The sequence below is a fragment of the Pteropus vampyrus genome, unplaced genomic scaffold (genome assembly GCF_000151845.1).
Source record: "Pteropus vampyrus isolate Shadow unplaced genomic scaffold, Pvam_2.0 Scaffold568, whole genome shotgun sequence".
Classification (NCBI taxonomy): domain Eukaryota; kingdom Metazoa; phylum Chordata; class Mammalia; order Chiroptera; family Pteropodidae; genus Pteropus; species Pteropus vampyrus.
In genome coordinates this window covers 528,954-553,002 of record NW_011889349.1, presented here as the reverse complement: position 1 = coordinate 553,002, position 24,049 = coordinate 528,954, and the positions used below count along the sequence as shown (strand labels likewise).

The 24,049-nt window shown below is 37.3% G+C and overlaps 1 protein-coding gene across 1 annotated transcript in view; it reads left to right on the top strand.

Annotated features, from left to right (window-relative positions):
- SFI1 (SFI1 centrin binding protein) overlaps positions 1–24,049 on the top strand; it is a 74,709-nt gene that overhangs the window by 14,524 nt on the left and 36,136 nt on the right. The window contains 6 exon segments of the mRNA XM_023525522.1: positions 3,175–3,348; positions 4,594–4,665; positions 12,933–13,043; positions 13,999–14,093; positions 21,696–21,813; positions 23,461–23,563. Coding sequence (XP_023381290.1) covers positions 3,175–3,348; positions 4,594–4,665; positions 12,933–13,043; positions 13,999–14,093; positions 21,696–21,813; positions 23,461–23,563 — 673 coding nt within the window.

Here is a 24,049-nt window from a genome sequence, read left to right as displayed (position 1 = left end):
AGGTTCATCACAGCGATATCTTTTTCCATTCCCTTCCTTTTCATATGTAGAGGTCTTGTTTTCTTATCCTTTCAGCCACTCCATCTCTTGACTGGAGCACTTAATTCTTTTCCATTTAAGGTACTTATTGATAGGAATGTAGTTGTTACCATTCTTTATTCCTGTTTTTCATACATGTTTTTTCTTCTTAAAGAAGTCCCTCCAAAATTTCCTGTAATTCTGGCTTGGCGGTGACAAATTCCTTTAGCTTGTTTTTGTCTGGGATGCTCTTTATCTGTCCTTCAACTCTAAATGATAGCTTTGCTGGATAAATTATTCTTGGTTGTAGATCCTGGGTCTTCATCCTTTCAAATATTTTTTGCCAAGCCCTTCTGTCCTACATAGTTTCTCTTGAGAAATCAGCTGCCAGTCATATGGGTGTTCCCTTATATATAATTATTTTTTTTTCTCTTGCAGCTTTTAAAATTCTTTCTTTGTATTTGACCTTTGGCGTTTTAATTATGATGTGTTTTGGTGTGGGCCTCTTTGGATTCCTGATTTTTGGAATTTTCTGAGCTTCCTGGGGTCTTATGTCCATTTCCTTCACCAGGTTAAAGAAGTTTTCCATCATTATTTCTTCAAATAGCTGTTCAGCATCTTGATTTTCTTCACTTACGCCGATCAGACGAATATTTGGAGCCTTAATAGTGTCCCATATCCTCCTTAAATCATCTTTATAGTCTTGGCATTTTTTTCTTGCCATTCTCTTTAAGTGTCCTGATCGGCTTTCCTATCCTCTGGATAAGGCACGTGATCCTCTTCTTTATTCATTTTGTTTATTCCATTTAACATACTTCTCATCTCAGATAATGTGTTCTCCATTTCAGACTGGTTCCCTCTTATAATCTCCATCTCCATTTTTATCTCTTTGTTGGAGTTCTTTACATTTCCCAAAGTTTACTGAGCATCTTTATAACCAATGTTTTGAACTCTGCATCTGTTAGATTACTTGACTCCATTATATATGGATCTCTGTTCTGTTCTCTCATATGGTTTCTGCTTCTTTGTCTTTCCATTTCGGCTGTCTTTCTGTGTCTGTTTCTATGTACTAAGCAAAGCTCCTAAGTCTCCCGGTCTTATTAGTGTGGATTTGTGAAGTAGGTGTCCAGTGGCACAGTCCAGAGAGGGGTTCAACTGCAGGCCAAATTTAGCCCAAGCCTCTACCCCTCCGGGGCCACCTATCAAGATTCAACAAGCAATCCACAGATGCTGTGTTTATAGTTGCCTCAAAAGGCCTAGCCAGAAACTGAGGCTGCTTCCAGTGTGAGTCTAAGCGCTGCTCAGCATGAAACACTTGACTTACTGAGGATATACCTGGATGTGGCTTGGGTGGGACTGGAGTTGGGGGAGACGGGGTTTCAAGGAATCCTCTAGGCTGAGCTACCTCTATTATCCAGTTTGATGATGTCACAGCTATGGCGGTGCTGTGTTGGCACACTGGTAGGGGGAAGGACTCAACAGGGAACAATGGATACCACTGGCATTTCTGTACAGAGCAAGGCTCACCTCGGCCCTCACTCTGATAATATCTCCCTGTAAGTCCCTCATGCCCCCTGTGCGCAGCTGAACGAGCGTTGGCATTCAGAGCGAGCAGGTCCGTCACCGCAAAAATCCGCTTGCGGACCCGGCCCTTTTAAGAGGTATCTGCTAGTGCCACAGCCTCCATCTCATTCAGCTGCTTGGGACCGGTAGCCCTGCATCCTCTCCCCATCCTACCTTCTGCCATTGCAGGGTGATTTCTTGGATTTCTCTGTAGTTGTATGGCTTATTCATCTAGATCCCAGGTGATTTTTCCTTGCTGCTGCTCCCTGTGTTGTGGCCTGTATAGAATAGACCAAACCAAGTATGCTCTCAAAGGCTGTTTATTAGCCGGCGGCTGTCCTATACAAAGGAGCAGCCCCGAAATGCCAAGATACAAGGTTTTTAAGCCCTAAATCCCATTCTTCATTCTATCTTAAACACAAAGGTCTATTTTTCTCCTATTCACTACCTGTCAACCCATAGGTCGAGGTGTGCAAGCGGGGAGTACAGAAGCAGAAAGCTCGTTGTTAGAATGTTATGTTCCTATGGGTGATTGCCTATGTTCCCATGGGCAATAGCCAGTATTCTTATGGGCGATGGCCAAACAGTAATTTTCAGCTTATATACAATTGATTATTTTTCATGCCATGCAAGCAAGCGGGGTTACACAGGCTAAAATTGGCAGTTAGCGTATGAGCTCAATGTTACAAGTTTCATGATTAACAGAATGCAGTTAGGGGTTCCAGAAACTAGGCCTAAGGTATAGACTTCCTTTGTCCAGTTTCAGGTTTTAATTATCTTTTAACCTTTTCACATTTCAGCAGGCTGTCACACTTGTTTCCATCACAACTTTGATTTGGTCACCAGAGGGATGAACAGAGGCTCTATCATCTACACCATATATTTCTCCTCCTCGCTCCTGTGTCCTTTTGACATACTCTCATCATTCTTTGAATGCTTCTTTATTTTCTGACCCAAAAAGATATTCCAGGCTTCTCTTGTATTTTTCTTGTTCCGGACCTGAAATTTAGCCATATCTCCAAGGAGCTCTGGTTTCGTTTAGTAGGGAATGGTACTTTACAATAAACAAGATTTAAGTCCTAGGTATGGTCATTGCTAATGGGATGTCATTGTTTCTAGGTATTTCCTGCAGGCAGAGCTCTGCTATACATTTTTTTTTTAAATCATGATTCATCCTAGTAATGTTTCTAAAATGGAATTAAAAGTAAAAAAATTACTGTTTAGTAAAAGTATGTGGTTTCATATTGATATAAAAGTCACATTACCTAAAAATCATTCCTAACTGTTTTTATATAAAGGAATCTTTCTAATTTATTGATTACCCTTAAAATGACACATTAAAATGTTAGGACTAATGAATCCAGGTACCCTCTTGCTCTGTAATTTCTGCCTAGAGCCATCTCAGCAATACCTACCTCCTGAAGCTGGCAGGTATTTCTATCAGAGATTGGGCTGCTTATTGTCCTTGAAGCATAGTTATTATCAGTCTGTCTTAATGAGCTTATCTAATTTAGCTTGTATGTTAAAAGGTATTTGCATCACATGCAGGGATAATTTGATTCTGTCCTTTTCCCCTTATTCCTCAAATTTAAGATCTTTTAGAGATGGTGCCGTTAAGAAACTTTATTCTCCAAAGATGCTGTCCAGCAAGAAGTCTTCTGCCGTCTCTGGGATCCGGAGTGAGGTACCTCGTGCCCGTCATCCAGTGCAGTACCATGCCTCACATGCTTGGACTCAAAGGGGTCGGTTAAGAGAACTGCGCATCAGGTGAGCTTACAAGTGGTCACCTACCTGCAGTGACTTTTCCATTCTCCCTTTTTGGTTAAAAGGAGGGGATGATTCTTATTCTCCTTTCTCAATTAGTTGGATACCTTGATGCCTGCTCCTCATGGTGGAATGTTCAGAAGAAAAGAATGGTTAGGACCCTGCAGACATAAAATCTGTCACTGAGTGTTCTTTTCATTCACATTCTCTAGTTATACCCCACAATTGTAAGCTATAAAGAGTCTTCCAGAAAAAGTCTAAACATAGTTCAAGAAAAATGATTATTTTCTTTTAATTAGGTCTGAAGACATCCATTTATGCATTCAGTAAAATTTATCATGTGCCTGCTAAGCCAGGTGTTGTGCTAGATGCTGAGCAAAGTGAATAAGATATTCCTGGTCCATGACCTCATGAAAGCTTAAAATCAGGTAGGCTTGACAGACTGTTAAACAAGCCACAACAACAAAGTATGGTAAGTATAGTAAAAGGAGAGGATGTGGTACCACAGGCCCATGTGGCAAGGATGGCCACGCCCGAGTAGCCAGCTGTGCCTTGCTAGGGGAAGTGGAGTTTAAGTGGAATCCTGAAGGATAATGTAAGAATAAGAAAGGATGAGAGGAAGAAGAGCGTTCCTAGCCAAACCTAGAGAGTAACTGACCAAGATAAGCAACTTTTTTTGTGTGTGTTCCAAGACTATGCTAAGTTCTGGGGATACTGTAAGACATGGTTCCTGCTCTCGGGGGTTCACAGTGCAGAGGGAACAGCAGGCACCCTGCAAGGCAGTGACTGTGATTTGGTGTCATGATGTTACACTAAGGGTTGGAACAGTGTGGTTGAGAGTACAAAGCTACTCTGTTTGGTTTGGGGAACGTCCAGCAGGGCGTCACATAGGAGCAAGTATTAAAGATGATTCTAGATGGATAAGTGGGCATTTGCCAGGTGTTTTAGGCAGGAAGAATAGTACAAACAAAAGCATTACTATGTACTTTCTTTTCCCCAACTCTGAAGCCTTCCTTGACAAAATACTTGATATTGAAAATATTTTAAAAAATATTTTAATCTGCTTGATTTTAACTTTTTATGTCTATCACATTTTATGCTCTGTGATGCAAAATTAGCTATGATTCACCTTTTGACTTATACTAGCATCTCTCCCCCTGGGACCTTAAAGTTTTCCTCTCCTTTCCAGAAAACTGATGACATAAGCCAAATGAAGTTTTAAAATGTGTATATCCTTTCTTCTTTCAGATGTGTGGCCAGAAAGTTCTTGTATTTGTGGATTCGAAAGACTTTTGGAAGAGTATTTCCCTCTAAAGCCAGGTAGTGATGAGCTCAGAACACTAAACTTCTGAGTTGGTTCTGGGTTTTTGTTCTTTATTAAGCCTTTATATAACCTTTATTATGACATGTTTAACATTCCTCCCCAACCCCTCTCCCTGCCTCCAGTAGCATATAATATAATGGTAATTTAACATATATTAGTTTGAATAAGTGCATGAAGGAATCATAAGTAAACCAGGACAATTAAGACCCTCTGGGAAAAAAAGTATTTGCCCAGAAGAAGTAAATGAGCTCTTTCAGGTAAGTGGCAAGATGGTCAAATTGACTTGATCCTAGGGCAGAACTTGGGGGAAAGTTGACATTGGTAAAAGAAATGAAATTTTAGTCAAGATAAAGTCCCTCTGCCATAGCTTCACCTGGTATAAGCCGCCACTGTTGCCTCCAGTTTTGGTAAAGTTTTAGTTGCAGTGCCCAGAGTAGACTGCAAGGGGGAGCCATGGGGCTTAGGGACATTGTGCAGGAGGTAGTGGGGATGGAGAGAAGGGGCCCAGTGTAGGGTATGTTTCAGAGGGAGAACTGGCAACCACTGAGACTGTAAGCATATTTAAAAAAAAATGTTATTTGTTCTTACTACCTTCCCTCTCCCCTTACTACAACCTTTCCTGTTTCATTTTTCTGAGTCTGGCCTTCCTAGTCTAGAACATTTCCCAAGGTTTCTTGATTCAAGGTCTTTCAAGCAAATTTGACCTTTGTGTGTTTTCTGAAATCTTTTCCTAATCTACCTTGTAGGGGGCCTTCTTGTTCCCATCTTCTTTGTGTGTCTTTACCATTTAAGATCCCAATGTGGCAATGCCCATTCTAGCTGCAGATGTTAGGCATAGTTCACCTCTGCTTTTCCCTTCTTCTCCTGTACCTTAGCCCTGTCCTTCGTTACTGCTTTGGTAGCTCTTCAGTGCCTTCAAATAATTTTTTCTTGTCCTGCTTTTCTTGTCCTCAGTGGAAGAATTGATCTGAATTACCTAGTTTGCCATTATTGGAAGTCTCTTGTTTTTGTTTTGTTTTTTTATTCTGTTGAGCATTTTATATAATTTTCCCCTTAACTTAGAAGTTATACTTGTATTCTTCTTTTACTGACTGCCCTAAAGAATATATATAGTAGTCCCTTAATCTGCAGTTTAGCTTTTTGCAGTGTCAGTTACCAGTGGTCAATTGCGGTATGAAAATATTAAATGGAAAATTCCAGAAATAAACAATTTATAAGTTTTAAATTGCACTTTCTGAGTAGTGTGATAAAATCTCGCACCGTCCCACTCTGTCCTGCCCAGGACATGAATCATCCCTTTGTCTAGAGTATCTATGCTACCTGCCCTGTTAGTCATTTAGTAGCTATGTCAGATATCAGATCATTTGGGATATCACGGTGCTTGTGTTCAAGTAACCCTTATTTTACTTAATAATGGTCCCAAAGTGCAAGAGTAGTGATGCTGGCAATTCAGATATGCCAAAGAGAAGCTGTAAAGTGCTTCCTTTAAGTGAAAAGGTAAAAGTCCTTGACTTAATAAGGAGAGAAAAAAATTGTATGCTGAGGTTAAACAGTGAGAAAAACATCTTCATGATATCGTGAAGAAGGAAGAAGAGAGAACACATTCAAATAATTTTTATACCAGTATATTGTTATAATTGTTCTATTATTGTTGTTAATATCTTACTCTGCCTAACTTATAAATTAAACTTTATCGTAGGTATGTATGTATAAGAAAAAAACATACATAGGGCTCAGGACTATGCGATTTAGGCATCCACTGGAGGTTTTAAAAAGTATCTCTTGTGGATGAGGGGGTACTGCTATATATCTTTATTGGAATCTAATGTTAATTGGTCCTTCTGCCCTCTTCCCAAATGTGGCAGGGTCCTTAAAACACTAACTTTGCCTATCTCCCTCCCCACTTATATGCCCTTATTGTAACGTATTTTAATATTTTAAAATTTATAAAACATTATTTTCATTTTATAAAGCCAGTATTTACTTAAATTATTCATATATTTACCCTTCGTGTTGCTCTTTTTTCTTTCTGCATTTTCAGATTTCCACCTGTGATTATTTTTCTTCTATTATTAGAACATCCCTGAACATTTCCTTTAGAGTAGATCTGCTTGTGATGAATTTTCTCAGATTCTCTCTAAAATGTTTTTATTTCATTTTCATTTTTGAATGATATTTCACTGCGTAGAAGTCTAGGTTACCATTTTTTCCCCCAGTACTTTGAAGATATTTCATTATAAGCTGTTGGTCTAATTGTCACTTTTAAGGATTCATCATTTGTCATATTTTTTGAAGTGTTAATATGATATGCCTAGGTGTGGATTTATTTTCTTAAGGTCTTTTAGCTTATTTTTAGATAGTAGGTTACAGAGTTTGTTTTGTTTTTCTGTTTTGCAGGCACATCTTTCTGGCATACTTTCTTTGTCCCTAGGCATGTTATTCTCCCTTTTTTTTCCTCATACAATAACTTTGTATAGGATTGCTCAGTTTTATATAAAATTAATTTTTCTGAACTTTTAGAGTGAGACAAGTTTCATTTAAGCTTTCCTAATTTCACAGAGCTTTGTTATATATATATATCATTTTTGTAGTGTTCACAAATACAATTGCTTGCTCTCTAGAATATGTTGGTTCTGTTCCCCTACCACTCTTGGTCTGATCCTTTTTTTTTTTTAATCTCTATTGCCCCTCTCCTGCTCAGTTGTTTTTCATTTTTCATTTTTCAATTAGAGTTGACATACAGGATTCATTTTAGATGTCTTTTCTGCTCAATTTCTGTTTTATTCTCAGAAGTTTCTCCTCGGTATGAAGTCCTGTCCTAGAAGGGAGCTTGCCAGGTCAGTTTTGAGGCTCTGGTGCTGGACTGCTCTGGCTGTTTTAGTTCTTATGTGAGCCCAGTACTGGAGAGGACAAAGCTCTCAGCTTCAGCACGGATCTCCAGTTGGTCCTCTGCACTTTCTAGTGACAATTTATTAGTTGTTTTGGGGTTCTCCAGTTTTCAAATTCCTCAGATGCCACCTCATTGCTCCTTATGTAGAAATGTTAAAATCATGCAGATCTTCTGACTGTGGGTGGTTTGTCCTCACCTGCTTGCATTTTAGATTTATGGGGATATCTTGTCACCTAGTTTCGTAATTGATACATGAGTTTTTAGTTTGGCTGTATGGCTGTTCTTTGTGTTTTATGGGGATTCAGAGATTGAAAAACTATGTTGCTAACTCCACTATCTTCCACAAATTCTTTTCCTGTTTAATTTAATTAACTTATATTTGACCCATTCTTAACTGGAAACCTCTTTTCAAATAATATCTATTTATATTCCAAGTAGTTGAGAAATGCTGGTTATGTTAGAAATAACTATGAAAGGAAAGTCTGACAGTGGCTTAAACAAATTGGGGTTTGCTTTTTCCCAGAAGCAGTCTAGAGATTGGTGCTGGTTCAGTTGTTCAGTGATGCCATCAAAGACTCAATCTTCTAGTACCTTACTAGTTCAGCATCCTTAGCATGTTGGCCCTTTGTCTTCAGAGATGACACTGTGTAGTTGCAAGATGACTGTTCTAGCTTTACATAGGAAGGAGCGGAAGGGTGGTGTAAACTCCATCTGTCTCTTTATCAGGAAAGCAAAACTTTTCTAGAAACCCCCAACTGCATTCTGCTTCTGTCTCATTGGCCAGAACTATTCACTGGCCACCTTTAAATACAGAGGAAGCTGGGAAAGAAACCTTTCTAGCCTATAAATGGATTCCCGTGAGGAAGCAGAGGCTTGGCAGTGGGTGTTGGGTTAGCTAGTGACTGATGTCTGCTATACTGCTTTACTTTCTCTTTTTACTTTCTTTGCTCTTGAGTAGTGGCAAGATATAGGGGAAAGAATATTGGACTGGAGTTTAGGAGACCTGAGTGTTGATTCTAACCCAGACCCTAGCTAATTGTGTGATCTGGATATAAGTTATGGCTTTGGGCCTCCATTTCTCAAATTGCAAAATATAAGAGGGAGAATATTTGTTTTATTAGCATCCTCCAGAATTCTGATACTGTGTTTTCATTGACTTAGAAATTTGTAGTGGTGTGGTTGTTTTCAACTTGCAATCTTTTCTTAAATCAGGTGGGTTGTTTGTTACTTTGGGGAGGGTTGACATACTGATCTTTGCTTTTTTTTTTTTTTTTTAAGTCTTTTTCCATATCGACTTATTTCTCACTTTTAGGAATTTTAGAGGGGAATGGTATCATACCAGAAACTGTAGAATATTACCTTATGTTTTTGGAGAATGTTATAACTTTTATACACTGGAGTTGCTTTGTCATTAACAAACTAAACCAGCCCAATCCCGTCTGATCTCAGAAGCTAGGAAGGGTCGGGCCTGGTTAGTACTTGGATGGGAGACCACCTAGAAAGACCAGGTGTTGTAGGCGTAAAAATAAAAAAATAAGAGATTGTAAATTGACAAGGTCGTTGCAATATGTGAGGTCAACCAAGGGTTGCCCCGCCAAATAAACAAACAAACAAACAAACCAAAATGACCACTGAATTAATTAATAGGGCAAAAATAATACAGTATGTGTCCGTATCTGTATATAAGGCAGTCTTAAATATGAGGTAGTCACCTATTTTTCTGAAGAGAAGAACTGAACAAAAGCTTTTGGCTAATTTGAGAAGTAGATAAAACAGTCATGTTCATTTATGGCATTAATTCATATTTCTTCCTCATACTTAGCTAATGGCCTTGCTTTCTGTTTTCTTGAGAAAATAGAAGCAGCAGAAGAGACCTCTACAAGCTCCCTCCACTATATCTTCCCAGAGCCAGCATCTATTAACCATAAAGCCTGCTTTCCCTACTGTTAGGCAGATGAACTGTCCATGCTCTCATTTGTGGCAAAACCGTTGACTTTTGTATTATATTCCCCTCTTGCCTACTCAAGGCCATCACCCTAGCAGTTTTTTTCTCTTTTTGCATCATCAGTTTTTCTCTCTTTACTGGATCATCCGTACTAGCGTATAATGCAGTTATTTTTCCCATCATGAAAAAAAAAATTCTCTTTGACCCTACTTGGTCCTGCAGCTAGCACTCCATCTCTTTGCTCCCCTTTACATCAAATCTCCTGGCCATACTCAGTGTCTTCAAAACCTCTTCTTGGAGTCTTGATAAATCCATCCCAAAAGGCTTTAGATTCTACCACTTCACCAAAGCTATTTTTGTTAAGGTCACTAAATTTGCTAAAATTGATGGTTAATTCTTAAACTTCCTCTTATTTGACCTACCAAGAAGCATTGGACAGTCCATTCTTCTTCAAGAAGCCCTTTCTTGCCACTTCCAGGTTACCATTCTCTCATGGTTTTCCTTCCGCTTCTCTGACTGCTTCTTCTGACTCTTTTGTTGGTTCTACCTCATCTAAATACCCTACACCAAGTCTTTGTACTGCTTCTGTGTCTCACAGCGGTGGCAATCTCATTAAATCTGATGATGATGCTCAAATATATACACCCAGCTCAGACCTCTCCCTTGAACTCTGGACTACTACATACATGACAGTTCCACGGTGTGCCTAATAGATGTTATAGCTTAGTATGTTCAAAACTGAAATCTAGATCTTCCCTACAAACCTCCCTGCTGAGTCTTCCCCTCAGTTAACGGAAACTCCCAGCCTTCCCGGGACTCAGATCAGAAACCTGGGAGTCATCCTTGACTTCTTTTAAAATACTAAATGCCAAAATTATGTTGATTCAATCTTCAAAATATATTCAGACTCCAACCTTTTTAGCACCTCCAGGTGCTACCTTCCTGGTCCCAGCCATCGTTATCTCTCCCCTGAATGACTCCATGAACCTCCTCACTGGTCTCCTGCTTCTGGCCTTGCCCCTAGTCTCTTCTCAGCAGGTAATCTGAGTTAAGTCATATCACTCTTCTGCTCAGATCTCAGGTGGCTTCCCATCCTGCTAAGGGTAAAAGCCACAGTCCTTACTGTGGCCTGCAGGGCCAATCAGCTTTTGTTTTGCCCGTCTATGGACCTTTTTTCATTTATGCTGTCATTTTTAATATTCAAGAGCTTTTTTTTGTTCTCTGAATTTTCTTTTTTTAATAGCATCCTGGAGGCTCATAATTTTTTAAGAATAATGTAGTAATTTGTTTTCAAGATTTTCTGCTCATTTTATCTGTTTCTTTTAAGCTGCCTTTTTGTGTGTGCTTTTGGTCACTGTCTCATGTCGAAACCTTTTCTCAAATGTCAAGAGATCCTTTTATTGTCCATTCATATTTGAGTTAGGCATTAAAACACTAATTTTAGAAGCTTTTATATGTATGCATAGAGACTTGTATATCCAGGGCTTAACTTTAGGCTTTTGAAGCACAGAGCAGATGCTTTCACTGGAGGACTTCCTTCTGTCAGTATCTGAAAGCCTTTTCCCTTTGGTTAATCAGTTTTCCCCAGAGGAGAGGAACTTCCGAACTTTATCTGGGGTAGGGTAGAGGTGGGTGTCAGTGGTTTAAGCTTGACTGCAAGCAGAGGAGAGAGAATGTGGGTCTCACTGTTCTGTAATAGACTCTTGTTTTAAATTCCTCTCCAGAGCTTTGCCTGGGATTCTAGAGTCCATTGCTCCTCTGGTTCATCCTGTCTGGAGATAAACCTGAATTTCTGTTTGGGTGAATAATGGGATCCAGGGGTAAACTGCTTCTTACACACAGGCTTGCAAATAATCCTGTGTTTCATCTCCACCCAGGACTTCCTCCTTCCCAATGTCTCTGGTTCCCCCCTTTCTGGAATTTGTGCCACCAGCTGGTTACTTCTTGATTTCTCTACCACAAGGCACTTATTTCTCTGCTTTCTCTGAGCTGTTGATTCAGTTGCTACTTGTCTGCGCACTTTCCATCCTCTAAATCTGTTGACATCTCTTATCATTTTTGCTCTTATTCTTTGTCTTTGTGGGTTTACACTTTTGGAAATGTATTTGCTGTTACTTTAGTGGGATTTTGGGAAAGGAAGGAGGTAGATGGATAAATAGTAGATGGTAGAAGGAAGTACATGTGCAAATGGAAGTAGTTCTTTCCCATTAAAATTTTTAAAAATTATGAAAAAAGCTGTTGTTAAAAAATTTTTCAAACAACAGAAATGTGTAATATAGGAAACACTAGTTTCTTATAATCCCAAACTGAGAGAGAAGTAGTGGTAATAGTTTGGTAGTCCGGAGATCTTTCCAGGCTTTTCACACGTAATATAATCATTTAGATATGTACACACATGTGTTTATATGTAAATATATGTATGTGTGGACATGAATTTTTGTAAATAACATGTATAGAGTATGTATTAAAAATTCCAACATATAGATACTAGAAATACAACAAAATATTTTTTAGAAATGATATCATATACTGTGAGATAACTTAATTTTTTTACCTAATAACTTTAAGGCATCTCTCCATTTCAGTATCCTTAGCTCTACTTCATTTGTAAAAAAAAAAAAAAAAAAAAGATTGCATGGCAATGCTTGAATTTAACTTGTCTTCTTTGATGGCATTTGTAATGTTTCCTTTTTTTATTATTACTAATTGTGAGGTGAATTTCCCTAGGTAGATCTTCGCAGGCCAGATTTTTGAAGCTGTTAGTGGGTGAGGAGGGGGGTACATGTTAATAACCTGCAGAACCATGAAAAGAAATTCAAAACAACAGACAAGACCAGCATTCTTGAGTTATGAATCATCTTGACAGTGCCTTGTTAGCATCAACACAATGTTGTGCCTCTTCTGTTTTCTTCCTTATTACCTTTTTCTCTTATTTTTTTTTTTATATTTGTTGTATAACTCCTCTGGCCAGATTTCAGTTAAACTAATATGCTCTATTCCTGTTACCTACTAGGAGTACCATTAGGCATTGGCTTATTTTATAATTTTTACTCACCTGTGTATATAAATGAGAAAAGAGCTACTACTTTTTACTAATCAGAAATATTTAATCTGTGAGTGAAAAAAATTCAGAATGATAAAATTCTCAACTCACTATGGTATTTGAAAAGTCAGCTTTTTATTTTACTTTAACATTTTTGATAAGATCTGTAGTATAAAAGTTTTAAACTTCATTTCTTGTTTAAGTAGCTTTACGATTTTGATCTGAAAGAAGTAAAATATGTCTCTTTTTAATCTATTTTGGTATTATTAAGTAATGAGCCACACTTTTTTATGAGAAAGCAACAGCAATATGAAACTGTGATTTGGGAATAGATATTGGCTCCAACCTCATCATATATCTCTTTCTGGTTTTTCCATTGTCCTAGGTTTTACTATGAGCAAAAAATACTACGAAAGGTCTTTGAAGAATGGAAAGAAGAGTGGTGGGTTTTCCATCGAGAGTGGAAACTCTGTGTTCGAGCCGACTGTCACTACAGGTCAGATTTTATTTATGTTACTTCAAGTATACTGACTGATACATGTTACCGAATAATTACTTGTTGGCATGCTTCTGGTCAAAGGGGAAAAGTTCTGAATCATTTTGTTTTTCTTCAAATTCTTTTTAGAGTAAGCAAGATCAAAATGCTAAAATACTAAATTATTACATTAAATGCTAAATTAAATTCAAGTACATGTGCATGTGAGCACGCACACTCCTTTCATTCAAGTAACCATTGTGTGTTAGTTATGCTAATGATTTGAATAGGGTTTTCTCCCTGACTCTCACTTCTGTATAACTTCTAATTCTGAGAATATTCCGTTCTTTAACATAAGTTGTTTTAATTTATACTGATTGTAGAAGAAATATGTGCCCAATATATCTTACACATTGTATGTTTAAAATGGTGTTTACTCTCATTATAATCACTTCTTTATTTAGGTTCTTTGGGGCAGGGGTTCTGATTTGTATATTTCAGATAAAATAGACATGTTGAATAATTCTAATAAGCTGGTAGAGTATGAAATCAAGTCTTAGGAAATGGAGTAGTGAAAATATGGAGGGACTGGTGGTCTTAATGTATCTAGTGTATGTGTCGAGAAGGAAAAGAGAAAGGAAAAAGTGTCATTGACCATGTTTTAGTTCAAGAAGTAATGTTTTACGTAGTGTGGATATGACTCTCATTCCAAACATCACAGCTTTGTGGATGCAGAAGGTAAAGTTATTCTCAAAGAAGTTAAGCCTTTTTTTTCTTCAGTAACACTGTAAGGTGTGGAAAAAATGCTCTGTCAAGTACAATAGGTTTCACCATGACTGTAGGAAATGAAATTTTAGCTTAGGATGTAGATATGGCTTTTTTGTATCATAAGGGTCCATGTTAATTTCTCCTGAGTACTGATCAAATTAGGAATTGTTTTAAAGAAATGCCATTTAGGTTTTTTTTGGCTCCTCAGATATTATTTGTATAACCTGATGTTCCAGACTTGGAAGATCTACGTGTATCAGCAGCAGGAGATGAGGAGCAAGTACATGAGAGCCGAGAATCATGGTAAGAAGAGGAAGTGCTTGTCTAAAGAAAGTGTCCACATTGACTTTTTTTCTTTATAAAAACTTTATTTTTTAGGAGCAGTTTCAGGTTCACAGCAAAATTGAGGTGAAGATACAGCAATTGCCCATATACCTTCTGCCCCTACACATAGCTTCCTCTATTATCACTATCCCCCACCAGAGCGGTACATTTGTTACAACTGATGAACCTACATTGACACATTGTAACCACCCAAAGTCCATAGTTTACATTAGGATTCATTCCTGGTATTGTTCATTCTGTGGGACAAATATATAATGACATCTATCCATCATTATGGTATCATACAGAGTATTTTCACTGACCTAAAATTCTTCCATGCCTCACCTATTCAGTTCACCCTCCCACCAACCCCTGGCAACCACTTATCTCTTTACTATCTCTATAGTTCTATATTTTCCAGAATGTCATATAGTTGGAGTCATATGGTATGTAGCTTTTTCAGATTGGATTCTTTCACTTTGTAATATGAGCTTAAGGTCCCTCCATATCTTTAGTGACTGGATAGCTCATTTCTTTTTAGCGCTGAATAATATTCCATTGTCTGGAGGCATCACAGTTTATTCATCTATTGAAGGACATATTGATTGCTTCCAAATCTGGGCAGTTATGAATAAAGCTGCTATAAATATCCATGTGCACATTTTTGTGTGGACATAATTTTCAGCTCCTTTGGGTAAATACTAAGGAGTGCGATTGCAGGATTGTTTTGGAAGAGTGTGTGTTTAGTTTTGTAAGAAACCGCCAAACTGTCTTCCGAAGTTGCTGTACTATTTTGCATTCCCACCAGCTATGAATGAGAGTTTCTGTTGCTCCACACCCTTGCCAGCATTTCGTGTTGTCAGTGTTCTGGATTTGGGCATTCTTATAGCTGTATAGTGGTTTCTTATTGTTGTTTTGATTTGTATTTCCCTGATGACATATGATGTGGAGCATCTTTTCATATGCTTATTTGCCATCTGGTATATCTTCTGTGGTGAGGTGTCTGTTAAGGTCTTTTGCCTATTTTTTGACTGGGTTGTTTGTTTTCTTGTTGAGTTTTACGAGTTCTTTGTATATTTTGGATAACAATCCTTTATCAGATATGCCTTTTGCAAATATTTTCTCCCAGTCTGTGGCTTATCTTCTCATTCTCTTGACATGAGCTTTTGCAGAGCAGAAGTTTTTAATTTTAGTGAAGTTCAGCTTATCAGTTTTTTCTTTCATGGATAGATAGTACCTTTGGTGTTGTATCTATAAAATCATCACCATACCCAAGGTCATCTATGTTTTCTCCTATGTTATTGTCTAGGAATATTAAATTTTTGTATTTGCATTTAGGTCTGTGAGCCATTTTGAGTTAATTTTTTATGAAGGGTATAAGGTCTGTGTCTATATATATATATTTGCATGTAAATGTTCAATTCTCCTTGAACCACTTATCGAAAAGACTGCTGCATCGTATTGCCTTTGCTGCTTTAAGATAAACTGATATTTATTTAGATCTATTTCTGGATTCTTAGTTCTATTGATCTATTTGTTTATTCTTTTACCGATACCACACTTTTGATTACTGTAGCTTTGTAGTAAGTCTTGAAATTGGGTGGTGTCAGTCTTCAAACTCTTTTGTTCTTTTAACATTGTGTTGGTTATTTTAGGTCTTTTGACTCCATATAAACTTTTGCATCAGTTTGTTGATATCCACAAAATAACTTGCTGGGATTTTAAATGATATTGCATCATATCTATAGATCAAGTTGGGAAAAACTAACACCGTGACAATATTGGGTCTTTCCATGAATATGGACCATCTTTATTTAGTTCTTTGATTTTGTTTATCACAGTTTTGCAGTTTTCTTTATACAGATCTTGTACACATTTTGTTAGAGTTATACCTAAGTATTTCATTTTTGGGGGTGCTAATGTAATTGGTATTGCATTTTTAAATTCCAAATACTGTTTGTTCATTGCTGTTACATAGGAAAGAATTGACTTTTGTATATTTACCTTGCATCCTGAAACCTTGCTATGGATTACTTATTCCATTTTTTTGTTTTTGTTCATTCTTTTGGAATCTCCACATAGATAATCATGTCATCTGCAAACAAAGATCTGTTTTTCCTTTTCCAATCTGTATACCTTTTATTGCCTTATCTTATTACATTAGCTAGAACTTCTAGTACCATGTGTAAAAGGAATGGTGAGAGGGAATATCTTTGCCTTGTACCTGATCTTAGTCGGAAAACTTCGAGTTTCTTACCATTAAGGATGATACAGGTTTTTTATAGATTTTTAAAATCAAGTTGAGGAAAATCCCCTCTTTTCTTAGTTTACTGAAAGTCCGCATTTACTTTTGCAGAAGCTCTTTGGAAGGACGAGCACAATGTCTCAGAGATAATAATTCTAAGATTTGTTTGAGTCCCTCTCATGTTTTCCAGAATTTGTGATCTCAGAATGAGGACTCCTGCATGATCACATCCCTACGGTTTTCTCCATGCGGCATGCTTTTAGCACCTGCAACTCATTTAAGCATGATTGTGTGAGCTGGCTGTTCCTTCCCTACTTGTGCAGCGTACTGGCTGTTTCTCCCATGACACCTGGAGCTGTTGTCTGTCTTGCTGCCATGTGTCAAATTGCAGTGCTCACTTTGCTTCACTTTGCCCAGGTTGCTCCTTAATGATCCTGTGACCAGTTTAGCTCTGGCCTGTCTGGTTTCTCTGAGTTAAGCCCAGAAACCTTTGGGGAGTCTAAGTGAAAAAGACACCTACTTTCAAAAATGACAATGCAGCTTGAATTATCAGCTGCCTCATAGCCATTCCACATGAATGCCGGCACCTTAACCTTAGCAAGTCACAAATACAATTTGTTAGCTCGCCCCCTTTTAGACCTGCTCTTCCTCATACTTTTCCTAGCTAAAGGAGAAGCCTGACAGGAATGGCTTGTGAATTCCTCATGCCTTATGTCATTCAGTTATCCACTCTTACAAGATCTCCCTCTGAGAAGTCACTTGCACTCGTCCTCTTTTCTTTGCTACTGAGATTAATCCTTTTCTTTTCCCAGAGTGTTATAAGTACCTCTCATCTCCTTGCATTTATTTTTCCCCCTTCTTAGTGTGTATGTATAGCTACAAGAGTGGTAAGACAGAAAAAGTCATGTCACTCTTGTCCGTAAAAATGTGTTTGTTTCCTCTTTGTTTACAGAATAAAGTCAACACTCCTTGTCTTGCTCTGCCTTCCCATACACCCTAAACCCTTGCCACAGTGGATGTGTACTTTCATATCTTTACACTTTTACCCCTGCAGTTCCTTCATCAGGCCCATTTTAAATGTCACCTTCCCATATAGAGTTCCCTCATCTCCCCCAGCACAGTGGGTTCTTCCTTTCCCTATCTCTGTTCCCAAAGTATAAAACCTCTTACTCAGGCCTCTTAGGTATCATACTAGATACATTATTTCAATATGTAGCTGGTAAGTAACTACATTGTTTCATTGTTTATTTAATTTACACAGTAAGAGTCACTCTTTTTGGTTTACAGTTCTGTGAGTTTTGAGGAATGCATACTCGTGTAATCACCAGCATAGTCAAGAGACAGGACAGTCCATGGCTCCTGATAAATTTCCTTGTGCTAACCTTCTAGCACCCTCCCTCCACAGTTGACTTATGGCAATCACCAATCAGTTCTTTATCACTGTATATTTTCTTTTTCTAGAATATCATATAAAAGGAATCATCCAGTATGTAGCCTTTTGACTCTGCCTTCTTTCACTTAGCATAATGCACATGAGATTCATCCAAGTTGTTGCATTTGTTAGTAGTTCATTCCTTTGTATCGCTGAGAAGTACGCCATTGTATGGATGTAACAAAGTTTATTTATCCACTCACCAGTTGAAGGACATCTGGTTTTTTTTTAATTTTAGACAATTATGAGTAATGTTGCTGTAAGCATTCGTATATGGTTCTTATGTGAGTACTTCTCTTGGCTAGATAATCTAGGCCTAGGATTGCTAGTTAATATAATAGGTGTATATTTAATTTTATAAGAAACTGCTAAGCTGTTTTCCAGAGCAATTGTATCATTTTGCATTCCCACCAGCAATTTGAGTGTTCCCCTTCCTCTGCGTCTCCACCAGCACTTGGTATCGCCAGTTAAAATAAAAATTTAACTACTAGTTACATAGCGGTATCTCTTTGCAAAGTTTTAATTTGCATTTCCCTAATGATTAATAATGTTGAGTATCTTTTCCAGTGCTTATTTGCTATTTATCTTCTTTGGTGAAGTGTCTATTTAAGATATTTTTATCCTTATAAATTGGATCGCATGTGTTCTTGTTGAGTTTGAGAGAAATTTTTTTTTAGTGTATTCTGATTCCAAGTCTTGTCAAAAGCATAATTTGCAAATATTTTCTCTTAGTTGGTGGCTTATCTTTTTATTCTCTTAACAGTTTCCTTTGTGCAGAGTAAAACTTTTTAATTTTGATGAAGTCCAGTTTATCCTTTTTTTGTTTTATGGGTGTGTTTCCGATATCTAGGAACTCTACCTAACCCAAAGTCACAAAGATTTCACCTATGTTTTCAACTAAAAGTTCTCTGGTTTTACATATGGATCTCAAATATCCTGCAGCCTTACTAAAATTCATTTATTCTAGGAGACTTTATATAGATTCCATGGGATTTTCTCCGCAGACAATCATTCGTGAACAGAGACAGTTTTATTCCTTCTTTTCTAAATTTTTTTTTTTTTTTTTGCATTTACTAGGGCTTCCAGTATGATATTGAATAGGAGTGGTGAGAGTAGACATCTTTGTCTTATTCTAGATCTTAGGGGAAAAGCATTCATTCAGTCTTTAACTGTTAAGTATGATGTTTGCTGTAGGTTTTTTATAGATGTCTTTTATCAGCTTAAGGAAGTTTTATTTCTAGTTTTCTGAGCATTTTTATCATTAATAAATGTTGAATTTTGTCAAATTGTTTGTCTATATTTATTGAGATGATTATATGGCCTTTTTTTAAGTATGTCAATATGGTGAATTATAGAGAGTGATTTTTGAATTTTGAATTAGCCTACATTCCTCAGATTAATGCTATACTTTACATATTGCTGGGTTCAGTTTGCTAATATTTTGTTGAGGATTTTTGCATCTATGTTTATGAGGGATGTTGGTCTATAGTTTTCTTTGGTTCTGGTTCAAGGTAATACTGGCCTCACAGAAAGAGTTGGGAAGTATTTCATGCTCTTATATTTTCTAAAAGAGATTTGTAGAATTGGTATTACTTCTTCCTTGAATGTTTGGTAAATTCTCCATTGAAATAGATCATCAGGGACTGGAATTTTCTTTGTTGGAGAGTTTTAAACTTTGAATTCAAGTTTTTTCTTTTTAATTTTTAATTAAGTTTATTGAGTTAACATTGGTTAATACAATTATATAATTTTCAGGTGTACATTATCATTTGACATCTGTATATTCTGTTGTGTGTTTACCACCCAAAGTCAAGTTTCCTTCAGCTATCATATATTTGATCCACTTTACCCACTTCACCCTCCCCCTAAACCCTATATTTGACCCCCTTTACCCTATCTACCTCCCGCCTCATCCCCACACCACTAGTAACCACTAGTCTATAGTCCTCTGATAACCGCTAGTCTATATTCTATGTCTATGAGTCTCTGTTTGCTTGTCCTGTTCATTTGTTGCTTTTAGGTTTATATCCCACATATAAGTGATATCATGTGATTTTCAACTTTTTCTGTCTGGCTTGTTTCGCTTAGCATGATTATCTCGAAGTCCATCCAGGTTGTTGCAAATGGCAGTATTTCATTTCTTCTTATTCCATTGTATATATGTACCACAGCTTCTTTAGCCAGTCATCTATCATAGGACAGTTTGGTTGCTTCTATGTCCTGGACACTGTGAATAATGCTGCTATGAACATCGGTGTGCAAGTATCTTTCTGGATATGAGTTTTCAAGTCTTTGGGGTAAATATGCAGTAGAGGGATTGTTGGATCATATGGTTGATCAAGTCTTAGTTTTTTGAGGAACCTCCATACTGTCTGTTTTCCATAGTGGCTGTACCAATTTGCAGTCCCACCAGCAGTGTATAAGGGTTCCTTTTTCTCCACATCCTCTCCAACATTTGTTATTACTTGTCCTGTTGATTATAACTATTCTAACAGGTGTGAGATGGTATCTCATTGTGGTTTTGATTTGCACTTACCTAATAGCTAGCGAAGTTGCACATCTTTTCATATATTTGTTGGCCATTCGTATGTCCTCTAGATACCACCTTTTCTTTATCTGTTCATCTATTCATGGCCTTTTGGCTATTGGGAATAGCCATTTCAAATATGTTGTTGAATTTATGGGCATAGAGTCATTTGAAGTATTTCATCATTATAATTTCAGTATCTGCAGGATCTGTAGCAATAGCCCCTCTTTCATTCCTGATATTGGCAATTTGTGTGATCAGGCTTTTCTTCTTGGTCAGTCTGGTGAGAGCTTTATTAATTTTATCAGTCTTTCAAATAATCAAGTTTTATATTCATTTATATTTTCTATTGTTTTTCTGGTTTCAAGTTCCTTGAGTTCTGCTCCTATATCATTATATAACTTCTGCAAAGTCTGGTTTTAGTTTGCTCTTCTTTTTCTAGTTTCTTGAGATGCAAGCTGATATTGTTGATTTGAGATCTTTCCTTTTTTCTAACACATGCATTTGCTGCTATACAGTTTCCTTTAAGCACTGCTTTAACTGCATTCCACAAATTTTAATATTTTGCAGTTTTGTTTTCATTTAGTAAAAAATATTTTCTAATTTCCCTTAAGACTTCCTTTTTGACCCAAAGATTATTTAGAAATACGTTTAGTTCTAATATTTGGGATTTTCCAGTATCTTTCTAGTATTGATTTTCTAGTAAATTCCGTTCTAATTAGAGAACTAGACTTAGTATGATTTCAGTTCTTTAAATTTGTTAAGGTTTTATTTTTGTGGGCCAGATAATGTTCTATTTTGTGAATGCTCCATATTTACTTGAGGAATGTGCATTCTCTTGTCTTATATTGTTGTTTATAGTATAATAAATACAGCCATATTACAGAGTAGGAGGAAAAGATACTTGGATTTTTAAGATAAAAAGTTATTTCTGACATATGACATGGTTTCAAGCTACAAAATTGGAAGATGGAATAATGAACCTTCACATGCACCCACCCAACTTCAGCAATTATCAACTCACACGTCTCACTTCTTTGCTTCCTGTTATTCTCATCACTTCATCTGTAAATATTGCATAGTCTATCTCTAAAAAATAAAGGCTTTTAAAATAAAGGATTTCTGAACAGTGCAGTGTATTGATTTTCCTTTAAACATTTTGGAAACGTCATCACATATATAACCATTTTTCATATGCACTTGCCTCCTTATTAATTTTGTGGAGCTTCACAGCTTTTCCAGCAGGGGGCATTTGAAGACTGGAGAAATTTAGATATTCAAGGAAGGGATGATTACAGAGAGCCTGTGAGCTTTTATTGTAACCCAGAGTAATCCATCTCCCTATACTCCTTTTGAAAATCTCTTCGGTGCATCTAGATGCAAAGCAAAAGATGCGACAGGCCTGGAAGTCCTGGTTGATCTACGTGGTTTTTCGAAGGACCAAACTTCAGATGCAGACCGCCGCCCTGCAGTTCAGGCAGCAGAGTATTTTGTGGTGAGTGTGCTCAGTTGCCCTACAGATCAGCAGCTATCATTTTACTTCAGCCTTGTTTTATGCTGCTGGAAAGCAGCACGAAAACCCACTTTAAAACAATTTCAAACATTATTGATACCTAATAAATACTTTTTGACAACTTGTTCAACTATAAGAAAAGGTTTTCACATAATCATAAGTAACGCTATTTGAGGTTCTAAACCCTATGTTAAGTTTGTGTGATTTTTTTTTAATGCAAAGTGTCTCATTTAATCCTAACCATAAACTATAAAATAAGTACTGGTATTGTACAGATTAAGATACACGAGTCTCAGAAAGGTTGAGTAACTTGTCTGGGCTCATGTAAATTGTAATCGACAAAACTAGGGCTCACCTGCCCATTTTTTTGATGCCAAAGCCCATGCTCTTAACTGCTGCCCTGCACTGCATCTCATCAGCATTTCCTGCACATTGGAGGGACATGATTTAGTCCACTTCAAAAGCCAGATACGTGTAATAATGAGCTACTTTATAATGGGACTGATTCCACTGTACATTGTCTCTAGTGGTCTTCTAGTGTCCTGAATAGCAGGACACGATTTAAAGTCCATTTCTGGCCTGAAAGAGCTAGGCCCTGTCTATAGTCTGAATAAGAACACAGGCTTTACAGCTAGACTGACGAGCTCAGATCCCTGCTCCAGCATGTATTTTTGCATCATTTTACCTCTCTAAGTGTCACTTTCTTCATCTGCGAAATAGGCACACCATGAAGTATCTTTCAGGATTATCATGGGAAATAAATATAAGGTAATATCTGTAAAGTATTTAGTATAGTATCCTGAATATCAGTGGACATAAAGAAGTTACTTATATTTTGAAGTTATTTAAAAGTTATTCAGCAAATATTTAAAAATGCTTAAGAAGTATGCAGTTCTACTAGAGTCTATAGGGGATATTTTTACCTCAGTTTATTTATTCAATATATATGTATATTGAGGGCTCAAAATGTTCCTGGTACTATATTGGGTGCTAGGGCTGCATTCAGGGAATTTATGATTCCTTAAGTGCTTAAAAAGATAATAATGCAAAATAGCTTGCGATTTTGAAATGAGTGATGCAGCTAGCATGGCCTAGGTTAGGAGGAAAGAGAGAATTTGATTAGAGTGACCAAGCAAAGTGAGTGTTTTTGTAAAATAAATGTTGGAGACTCTCATTTCCTCATTATTGTTTTCCTATAGCAAATAAGAAAATAAGAAACCAAGACTGAAATGAAACCTGGCCAGGACAGTAGGAAAAGATGGGATCCATCAAGGCTGGAAATCTAAGAGTCATTTTTTTTGTAGATTGTTCTGTGAACTCTCCTGATTTTTTAAATTTTGGCAATAATTCATATATATTTTTTAAACCTATGTAGGCCAAACAGCATGTATACAGTCCCTAAGGCTGTATCTGGCCTTAGGAACCATCAGTTTCCAACCTTTAATTGGCAGCTTTAGGACTGTTTCTTGATTGTGTTGTTCAGCAGTGGCTCTAAGATGTCAGTCTAGAGATGGCACTATGAGGGAGAGGGGTTTGAGTTTATGGTCTGAGGCCCAGCTCTCACTACCCTTCTTTTCTCTGAGTAGCTTTTTTTCTGACTGGTTCCAAATTCAATTTGCTCTTTGACAGGGTGTGGTGGAGTGAGTGGAGGCGGCAACTAGGACAGGTCCGTATGGGCCATGCTCTCTGTGCCTCAGCTGTGAAGCACAGGACCCTGAGTCTCCAGCTGCAGGTGAGTCCAGCAGACTTGAGTTTTCATGTCCTCTGTCCATGTTGTCAAGTCAAGCCCCACACCCACAGAGAGTGAGGTCAGACTCCCAAGCAGAAGGCCAGCCATCATGCTACTGCTTCTCTGCTGTCCCCTCCTTGGAAGAGAGACAAAAGCAACCTGAAAGGCTGGACTCTGGGCTCTTCAACAGACAGAGGTTGCTAGATGTGATCAGTGGTTTGTAGAGAACGGCTAATTGTGGAGCTGGAGAGGGATTTATGAATTAGTTATAAATATATTTAAAGAAACAGTATATTCTTTATTTACTCATTATCGTTTTCCTACAGCAAATTAGAAAATAATGAGGACAGAAAAGAAACTAAGACTGAAAGAAAACCTGGCTTCTTTTTCATATAATCTTGCTTATCTTAGAGGTTTCTTTTGGGAAAGCCAGTAGCTTTTGGTCAGTAAAAAGGCCTAACATCTGTGCTGTGGTGAAGCTCTTATAGC